At 44.1% G+C, this 10,749-nt stretch overlaps 1 protein-coding gene across 1 annotated transcript; it reads right to left on the reverse strand.

Annotated features, from left to right (window-relative positions):
- Window positions 1-1,547: 1,547 nt before the first annotated feature.
- Window positions 1,548-10,263, reverse strand: LOC116257331 (auxin response factor 2). The gene is made up of 16 exons (XM_031633953.2): window positions 9,984-10,263; window positions 9,500-9,788; window positions 9,257-9,369; window positions 9,042-9,137; window positions 8,902-8,958; window positions 8,596-8,751; window positions 8,405-8,489; window positions 6,453-6,543; window positions 6,205-6,369; window positions 5,160-5,279; window positions 4,958-5,033; window positions 4,698-4,866; window positions 3,676-4,598; window positions 3,196-3,386; window positions 2,432-2,627; window positions 1,548-2,096 (listed from the first exon to the last, which is right to left on the reverse strand). The coding sequence occupies exons 2-15, from the start codon at window positions 9,654-9,656 to the stop codon at window positions 2,453-2,455; spliced, it is 2,574 nt and encodes an 857-aa protein (XP_031489813.1). The 5' UTR covers window positions 9,657-9,788; window positions 9,984-10,263; the 3' UTR covers window positions 1,548-2,096; window positions 2,432-2,452.
- Between the last annotated feature and the right edge of the window lie 486 nt (window positions 10,264-10,749).

Genomic DNA, 10,749 nt, shown 5'->3' on the forward strand with positions numbered 1-10,749 from the left:
TTATCTCCTGTGCCCACTGAAGTTACCTTGCTGATGTAGGGCCACAGTAAGACCCTAAATTAACTTCACCAGGCCGACAACGAACTTACTAGCCCACGTACCATCGCTTCCCATGAACCCCCGTGATCTCGGACCCACACCAACTGGTAAAAGCCAGAGAGCCCCCTTTCCTTCCCTCTCTCCCTCGGTGAAAAAGCATTATTTCAACCTCACCACAAAGAAACCTATGGCGGTGAACTTTGGCAGAGTCAGGCCTTCCCCATGGAGCAGGTGGTCCCGCGACATGTTCACGTTCTCGTCCTTCCCCCCTCCCAGCACCTTTTAATGGGAGATTCAAAATGCCATTGCAGACGCAGACAGACCTCTTCCCTCCCTGGACCATTACCCTTACCTTCACTGACCTCATTTCTTAGCCTCGAGCGCCCACTGGTCCCTTTCTAGTTTCCCTTACTACGAAAGGTGAGACCCAGCAAGACTGAGACGTCACGAAACCTGATGAGGGCCAGAAGGGAGGAGGAGTACAGGGCTTTATTGGCCTTGTTGCGTCTCTGAAAACAGAAACCGCTTCCGATCGTTTCGCCCCCGGTTTCGGACGTCCGGTATTTTTTCTCGTGCATATCCAGAGGTCCCCCATGGACCAAATTGGTTCGCCCGTGGCTTTACCCTTCCTTGAGCCCCCTTCACCTGCGATTTATGGGCATATCCAGAACGCTTCCGTTTCAAACACGCAGGTTAAACAAATCGGGAAGGTGAGTCTGAAGGTCGAGTTTTTTTCTTCGCAAGACATGCCCTGCCCAAGCAAAGAGGGACACGTGCAGACATGACATGGACGGCGTGAAGAAAAGCCCTTCCATTTCCCGGCGGAGGAATTCAAATTGGGTTTTGACAGTTTGCGACCACGTCGACTTCAGTCAGCAAACCGTGGAGTAAAGTGGACCAGTGACCGGCCCCGTCTCGCTTACGTGCTGCGTAAATTAGTAACGTAGGCGCAGAGAAAGCATCAAACTGAAGGCGACGGGACCACGTCCGACACAAGAATAATAGTTCGCCACCACCACCAACCCTGTGTCGGACATGGTCCAATTTTCAAAGCAGAAGTGAACCCGAGGGAGGAATAGCTCTGATCTTTGGAGATCGGGCCCCACTCTTAAAGCCACTGGTTTTGAAGCCACCCAGAAATTGCCAGCACATTGAGACGTTATCTTAGCATCTTACTGCCTCGTTGGGGCCCCGAGTTGAGCGACTAGCCACTACATTTTTTTTACGACACGAAGATAAGGCAGAGAAGAGAAATATTTATACATATTATATTCCCAGCCCCACCACTCAATGTGCTGCTTTTGGAGTGTGTGGCGGGAATCCAAAAGCAAATATTGAGTTGAGAGTAGACAACGCGACAAGAAAAGGCGCTTGGCCGGCGAAGTACTGTCGAGTAACGTGTTGTGCCCTCGCCATCTTCAATTCCGCCTTTGAATTTAACATGATGAAAGAGTACCAACCCATGTGAAGAGTACTGGCACACGAGAGCAATAATAAAAGCAGTAGGCTTGTTAGTAAAAAATTATATATATCTAGAGCAAGCAATGTACAGAAGCTCTGAAATGAAAAATGAATATACGGGACTCCCCCACACACAGCTGCAATAGACCCATGGGAAGATGACTCGTGAGTTCCGCTTTTCTTCAATACATAAAACATGCTCCGTAACATACAAAGACCATGTGAAATTGCAATTCTTTCCCCTGATTTCCTTCACGAGCAAATTTACATGCACAATCAGGCAAAAACAGGAAAGCCGGCGCTACTGCAGAACATCAGGAAGGGCGCAAGCACTTCGTGGGAAAGGTTATTATGAATTACCATAGGGGCTAAGGGCAAAAAGCAAGAAGCTATATACAACCACCAGTTTCGAGGGACAGCAAGGCAGCCCTTACCTCGCTTAGCACAAGTAGAGATACGGTATATAAAGCAAAACTGAGATATTACAGCACCTCCTCACTACACACACAGTAGAGACTAGGGAGAAGAGGCACCAGCAACAAAACAGCACTCTGATGCGGCGATTATGTCCGGAATTGAAAAATAACAAAAAAGTCCTGAAAAGCAACAAATTAGGAGTTGGATACAGCATTAGAAAGGAAAAGATACTAAACGATTTTTTAATTAGTTATTCTAACCTGATCTCAATTTTTAGACCCACCTTTTGCATAGGACATCTTCCTCAGAACATCCTCATTAAACAATTCTGGGAATTGATTTGGGAGGCGGCAGCAGCCATTAAGGAAAAATGGCCACTCCCCTATGCCATGAAGACAGACTCAACTTTTATAACAAAGCTGGTACAGGTTCTAAAACAAGTTGATAAACTGAAAGTGGTTTATCAACACTAATATCGTGAAGCAAATAATAGACAAACAATTCATTGGCTCACCTGCAACCAGTTGACGAGTAGCTAGTTGTCGGAAGCAGCTGTTGTAGGCATGGCGTTACTTTTAGGATCTCTGACTGTGGTCCTACCTTCAGCGGCAGAACTTTCTTCAACCTTAGCATTAATGGATCCAGGGCTCATCTTTTGAACCTCCTCACGGGTATAAATGAAAATTTTGCGGACCATGCTACAGAATTCTCTGTTTGCCAGAGAAAAATGTGAGACAAATTATAAACCAAATAGGAAGCATGCAAATCCAAGGAAAGAGAGAGAGAGGAGGAGGGTGAGGATGGTAGGGAGAAACCATTTCATTTAAACCCTGAACAAAGCTATGGTCAATGGTATCTAACAACCTGAAAGGCACAAGACATAAATCCCTTCCAAAGATTACAGACCCGTGCAATCCTTGATCATAAACTGCAAACTATCTAGAATTTATTCAAAATAAGGATATCTAGACCCGACAAAAAGGGGAGTCTATATGCTCATTTTTAAGCTGAAATTTGTGCAATCAACACAGCTCTGAGTTCAAAACTCAAAAGCAAGTATTTCTCAAGGCTCAAGAGAACTATTAGCTTGTAAACATGATATCCAACACAAATGCCATACAAAGTCAGAATAAACACCGTTTGCGCAACAAGAGACCCTAGACAGGAACGTAAAAACTTCAGACAGAACACAGGCCAGTCTGGATGGCACCTACTTGTGAAAATCAAGTACCAATGACCAAGATTAAAGTAAAACCATGAAAGGTAAGTGGAACTTACTGCCATGGATCATCCCCCACAAGCATCATGTCTCCTTCATTATCAGTGTAAACCACGAGCCAACCTTTGCTCGGGTTCATAAGATCCCCTTGGAACTCAAACATACGATCCAACTCTGCAATCAACTCATTATAACCACTAAACTTGTTAAGGTCTACAGATCTTCCAAGCGCACTCCCTTGCTTGTGTACCTGAAACCATGTAATTAACATGTTAGGCCTTAAGAATTCATGTGAAGAGGCTTAATAATGGTTGCGAAAGGAAAACTGTGTTTTGAAAGTATGTCCAACATGCATAGCACACCCATCCGCACACTCTCATACCAATTAGAGAAACAATGCATAATACCCAAGAATACCAAAAGGAACATCAGTTGCAACCCTTCTTTCAGGGAAAAGAAAGTACCACAAATTGTCAAATAGGTCAATTTGATGGGGAGGCCAAATACATTGTATAATCTAGCTAACAGGAGAGGTATACCTTTGTACAACTCCTGGTTGAACTGCATAGAGGTTTGCTATGAGCATCTCTTGAATGCTGCTGACATGGCTGACATGCCTTCTCTTGATCACTGTCACTGCATAAAGTATCTACTGATTTTGTACATTTAGAAGGCTCTGATAGTTGATCTGGCTCCAGTGCTTGAGGTTTGCGGAAAGCTAACATGCCTTCATCTGCTATCTTCCCATGTGAGAAGGAAGGTTCAGGTTGATGAGAACTATTAGTAAGATGTATGCCAAACAGCTTGCAGTTTCCTTCACCCTTAGATTTAGCAGACTCTGGTTGTGCAAAGGGACTACTCTGAGACATCCCTACAACTGGATGAGATGCAACTTCCAGGTGAGAAGATGAAGATATTAACCAGTTACCTGGTTGTGGCTCAGCTGTTGAATTAGGTACAACAGAGTATCCACTTGGCCTATTGCATAGGAAATTTCCAGATTTCTGATAAGGCAAATCATTGGTACTCGTTGCCAATCTTGAGCTTGAATCCCTCGTCAATGAAGCAGGATGCAATACAGACCAGGAGCTACCCTGTGGCTGAAACTTACTTCCTTGTTCTTGAAACTGCCTTGCTAAAGGATTATTTTCCTCATGGGATTGGTCAGCAAATGGTACACCAAACCTGTGTGCATCATCGACTGGAGTTCTGAAACCCAACATATCAGAATAAGAGGCCTCCTGCCTGAACAATGACATCCAATTCTCAGAACTCAATTTTGGTAAGGACGAAGCATCCATTTTATCATCATCTTGCAAAAGTGGCCGTGCAACTGGCTTCTGGACATTGTCTGATTCACTGCTGTCAGCAAAAGTTCCACGCAAGGTCGTTATTTCTTGACCTTGCAAGACCCTTGAAAATCCATGGACTTGCACAGGGTCAACTGCAACCTTAGCAGGGCCTGATTAAAAGCAAAAAAAAAAGATTGCTAAAATTTTTAGAATTTTAGGAAGATAAATACAGCTGAAACGGTAAGAGAGAGAAAGAGAGATGGAGAGACCTTCTCTAGTAAGAGCAGAAGAGTCCGGAGATGAGGGTACTACATTGGGTCTGGGCCTCTTAGGTCTCGAAGGAAGTGGATTTAGAGCAACAGGAGCCAATGCAGGCTCAATTTGCCATGGAGAAACTCTTTCTGGGCGAGGAACAGAAGATGTTTCATCCCATCTCACCTAAACACAATATAATATAATTGGTCAGACCAGTAACAATAGCCTCCTCAGGCAGATATGCTTCAAAACCAGTGGCTGAGTGAACAAATACCTTGAGGCATCTCCACTTTGAATCAGGCCACCTAGTGGGATCAAAATCACCAATGCCAACAATGGTACCTGTAAACCTGATCAAAGATGGAAAAAGAAGACTAAGATATCGTGGTACCAGTTTGCTTATGACAAACTAAACCTAAACACGCAAAAGTGATTGATTAATAATTTAATATCATATTTAGAAGTCAAACACATACCTTTGTTCAGGTGCCTCTTCACCTTCAAATCTCATTTTGAATCTCATTCCAATAGAATAGTTGCATTTTATGGACTCCATGTATTGTGCAAATGGCACTATAAATTCTGAAGGGCTAGTCCTGTAGAAGACAATGTAGCACGAATTTATGATGGAAGAAAAAAGTAATAAAAACATCAAATGACAGGACCTATATAGTAAATACACCAGTCAGATTTAATCAAAGATTTTGATCGCATGTATTTATAATCAAAGGTGAAAAAAAACATCTTAAATATATCAATTTTATTATTTTGAGACAACAGTATACCTAATTAAACCAAATCAGGTCTAGTATCGAACTTTAACGTTAACGGGTCAAAGAAACAAAAAATGACACCAGGAAGCAGGTACTGGTTTTTGGTTGTATGTATTTTTATGTATTCCATGCCACCAAAATAATAATTGAATCAACTTCAATATTGCTGGCCATTTTAACTGAAAAAGGACTAAAACTTGCTCCACATGTTCAAAGCACATTGATATGTGGCACAAAATTCAGCTTCTTTTCAGCATATTCAAAGGATAACTGTTCAAGCATGCACACTTGACAAGGAACCAGTCGAAATTCAACTTGTCTGGCAGGTACATATGAGAACTCAAATCTCATTTCATATTCTTCTAAAGGCTACAAGGAAGCCAAGAAGGAGGACACAGCAGTAGGCCTAAAACTAAAAGAGATCATTTAACTCATATTACAGAACTGTGATGAAATTTAACCATCAACAAGCCAACAGAAAAACAAAATGCTGGCCTCATGATTTCATGGGAAATCATATACATATGTTCTATTAGACAGTAGCATTACCCTGTGACTGCCTTCAACTGCAAAAGGCAATCATACAAGACAACTGGAGTCTGGAGATGTGGAATGTCTAATCAGCGGTTGCCAACACGCCCCAAAAAGGGAGGATAAATTTGGGGCGACCAACTGAATAGCCGACAAACAACTCACCCTAACAAATAATTGCTTATTGGGAAAAATTGATTATAAAGTCAATCTGTACCTTGGTTTGTAATACACAGTAAACATGGTGCTAGTTTGTATAGCATGCCATGCTGTAGCAAGGACGCCAAGGTGCATGCTGTGACTTGAAATGACTGAAGATGGAACATTGCTCTGCTGTCTCATAGCACGCCTTACTCCCACACGAAGTTCACCATTTTCTCCTCTGCCAAAGAAGAGGTGTCATATTGATATTAAACCAACTGAAAAAAAGAAACAGAAACCAACAAATATAGAAAGGCAGAACACCTTAGGAAAATAAAAGCATCTCCAGCAACAAGCCTCTTAGAGCTAACAAAGACACTCCAGCCACTCTGAAGCAGATGTCGCCGGGGCTGACCTGGAATCACAAGAAAAAATGTGAACACCAGTCCACAAGAAAATGTGCCTCATATTCGATTTAAACATTTCATTAGTGAAAAAATTGCAAAAGTACTTGATGAACTATCTTCATCAAGGCATTGTAGAAGCAGGCTGAACCAAAACCGGAAAACCTTCCACAAACAACTGCTATAGATTATAATAAACATTATCTGTATGATGAGATCAACAAGATAATAGATCAAACATACAAGAAAGTATTACATTGACAATCATTCAAGATCTTAATTAGTATGACCCCACTCTTTCCTGCCACATAATGATGGCACATTTATAAGCAACTATCAATACTACAAGCACACCATCAGAATACAAGCTCATTTCCCTGGACATTTTCATAGGCAGTGGAGTTCCCAACACTAGTACCCTCTGAGATCCATCTGTTGCTGGACAAAACACTTATCACAAGAACATGGTGTGTTCTGTTTCAGTCTTCCCTATCAGATGAAGGACGCTAAAGACATCCATTTCAATCATTCCACGTGTTCCATTTCTTACAATGGATGCCTGGGGCATCACAGAAAATATCAGAGACAGCATTCTGTCCAGCAATCAAAAGGATTGGAGATATTTAATTACTTGGCTACCTCCAACATGTGGGTGTGGGGGGAACAACATTGTATCTCGTTTGATGTGTCATTGATGGTGTATGGCGATTGTGCACTAGCATTTCATGTCACATTCTATTGATTATTTTTGCTTCTAGTATTAGTGGCACTAACGGTGCCTCCTGCACGTGAAGCGTCCTATTTTGAACCCCTTTAAGAATACACCTTGTATAGCATAAGGTAAAACACTATACAAAGTGTAATCATAAAGGGGCTCAAAATAGGACACTTCAAGTGCAGGAGGGACCATTAGTGCCACTGATACTGGAAGCAAAAATAATTCAAATAGAGTGTGGAGCAGTACAAGAAATGCTAGTAGACAGTCATCATACACCACCAATGACATATCAAACAGGAGACATACAATGTTCTTTCCCTTCATCACATGTTGGATGTAGCCAAGTAATTACATGTCTCCTCCTTCCAGTTTTAAATCTTAGTCTGCATTGCCTATTATCACTGTGCCCTAGTCGCCAGCAAAAACAAACTGAGAAGAACGCTAATATTCTGTAACATTATGTCAACAACCATACAGAGTCTCAGGCCCTTTGGCAGACCCTGCACAATAAAATTAGCAGCTCAAAGAAAATACATCGTGAAAAGTGTAGATGATTTCCCTACTGCCTAGACAGTTTAATTATGAAACTTGGTTTCTCCTAATCACCATTTATAGTACCATTTGTCGAGATATTTCTTAAATACTCTATCCATCATTGTTCGAACTCTGAAGAAGCATACAAGATGAAGTACCAAAACCCTTCTACTTTTAAACTAAAATCACTAACTACATGTGTCCCTATACCCGATAAGGAGTAGGGAAGAACATCATCTCGCACGTCTTTAGCAGCTGTCCAACTGCAAAGAAATTTGTCTTGGACTCAAAGTTCAGCAGTTGCGAACTGCAAATCCTCAGGAAACAGCTACACTTTGACTTTATCGCAAAGGGAAAAGGAATTATAAAAGGAAGCTAAGCTAGCGTGTTTATTCGATCTTCAAGCTAACCAAAGTGATGCAACGACTTTTTTACGGTGCTTTAGATATCTCCCCTGGGGCATCATCACTTGCACACATTGCAGGTCAGAATGTCATAGGGCCAGCAAGAGGGGTGTAAAGATATGGATTGATCGCCCGAGGGCCAAGGACCCATGGGACACCAGAACAGATCAACGAGTATCTACATCAGAAACATTGAACGCAAATCAAATCTCGCACCTCGGAATATATGCCGGAAACTCCACTCTTTTCCATGCAAATCCTTCGCCACCAGCTCCTGACTCGGAGGTTGCCTACACATATCCTACAAACGATAAAGGGAGGAAGACGTGAGAAACAGTAAAAGATAAAAACAAGGTTTGGGGTAGGAGGAAAAAGAAGAAACAGAGAAAAAAAATTAAACCGCTCACCAGAGGCGGGAGGCACTCGTCTGCATGCCTTCTCAGCACTGAGAACCCACCATGGGTGCTCGTATCCGAGGCTGTCAAGGTCTTACAAAAAGAATGAACGCGAGGACGTACAGGTGGAGGTTGTGGCGGATCCACTGACAACTCGTTCTCATTTTGCTGCATCCGTAATTTAGCAGAAAATGGACGATTAAAAGAGGAAAAGCATAAGAAGCGCAGAAATCCACATGAACGAATAGAAAGAAAAATCTAACACAAAACATAAGGAGGAAACCAAAACCCCAACTTCCAGATCAACAGTCAACATACCGATGATTCTGGAACCAATGTCATCTGGGCGAAGACCTCATCGGTGTCCAGCTCCGCCTGCAAAATCAATCAAAAAGTGGACTAACTGTTCTCCTCCAAAGAAAACCTACAAATGGAGCCCAAGATCTAGAGGATCAGACCTTCAATTGAATGTTAATAACTGTACATAGGATCTTCGACGGAAGCTTGTATATCGGCATCTGTTGATCCGACACCTGATTAGTTGACGCCTCTACCTGCAACATAACACCACAAGATCCCAAAACACACCAAACGCCATTCAGATCTGAGAAATACAAGCGAAACGCTTATCAGAAACTGTAAGCCCAAGCGTAGATAGGAACTCCCATATCACCTGCTCGATGTGACCCTGTGGGAAGTAGAACACCTTCTCGCCTTGCCGCGGAACAGTAACTAGAGGGCCAGCGCAAGCGTGCCAAAGCTCGTTGTACAGAGCATCTTCCATGTCTACAACAAAATAAAGAAAAATAAGGCAACAAATACGAAAGACCGTTGAGCTTCACACAGTCCTCCGCAGAAATCCCAAAAGAAAACAACCTAAGCCAAGATCCAGAAGCTTGGTCCCTCGGAAGCGTACCTTCATCCCCCGCGCTAAACGCGCCATACCCCCTCGGCACTTCATGCCCCGCCTTCCTACCGATCCCGCCATTACTCGGCTCGCTGCACGCGGAGGAGAAGCTCTCGCCCCTCCCGTTGCTACCGCTTCCTTTGATCGACACCTCCGACGACGCCATTCCAGGTGAGACGAATCACTCACAAAGTCCCCTCATCCGCCACCGATCTCCACAAAAAACCAGTCAACACGTTCCCAAACCCCAAATCCAGAACCACACCACCGTAGACCCCAAGCTCCCTCCCTCGAACCCCTAAAATCACGTCACAGAAGATCAGATAAAACCACAGAAACGCCCTACCGTACCTAAACCTCAGTTGTCGAGAACAACAAGACGGAAAATCGCAGAGAGAGAGAAAAAAAGCAAACCCTCCCTTCCGCTACAGAAATCACGTTGCAGAAGCATAAAAATGCAAGAATTCACGAAGAAAAATGGAGGGAATCCCACCTCCTCCTCCGGAAACCCTCGAATCCACTCCACAGATGAATCAACGAAGACGAAGACAACGAAGAAGAATCTAGAAAACCGAGACCGCAACCCGGACCCTTAAGAGCTAGCAACCTCCTCCTCCGATCTCAGCCGCGGCGAAATCCGATAGCGTCTCCAGAAAGGAACCGATGGATGGCTTTAACAGCTCCCCTCTCTGACCCTTCACTCTGCTGCTCCCCCTCTCTCTCTCTCTCTCTCCTTCGTACACAGTCGTCTGCAATCGACCATCCAACGAGGGGAGAACACCTTAACCCTCGGGTCAAATCCCCACAAGGCAATCATTTCAACCACGGTCAATTTCTTAACCCCGGGGAACCGGGTGTTGCCGGTTACCCCTCTCCCTTCCCTGTTGCCCGGTTCACCGGCAGGGCCGAAAGCGACACGCTGGCGACTCCGGCATCCGTGACGGCGGCTTGGCGGCCCTCTGGCCGACGCCGTTAAGTCCGCGTTGGGTCACGCCGTTACCTCCCACCGTCCGGCTTGCCCGGGAAACCCCCAACCCGCTCTGTCCTCCCTCGCACGGGCAGGGGGGCAGCTCCTTAACCATGGTTAGGTCTCCAACAACTTTCCTTTTTAACCGATGACACGCGTGCCCCTGTCATCTCGACACGTGTCCAGCTGCTCCTCCCTCCCGTGCACGCCTTGCTTTTGTCATGTCGCTAACAGACTGGTGCTCGGAACCTGGCCGTACCTCCAGGCTCTTCAAACGACTCGGTTTCGGAAC

The sequence above is a fragment of the Nymphaea colorata genome, chromosome 7 (assembly GCF_008831285.2).
Source record: "Nymphaea colorata isolate Beijing-Zhang1983 chromosome 7, ASM883128v2, whole genome shotgun sequence".
Classification (NCBI taxonomy): Eukaryota; Viridiplantae; Streptophyta; class Magnoliopsida; order Nymphaeales; family Nymphaeaceae; genus Nymphaea; species Nymphaea colorata.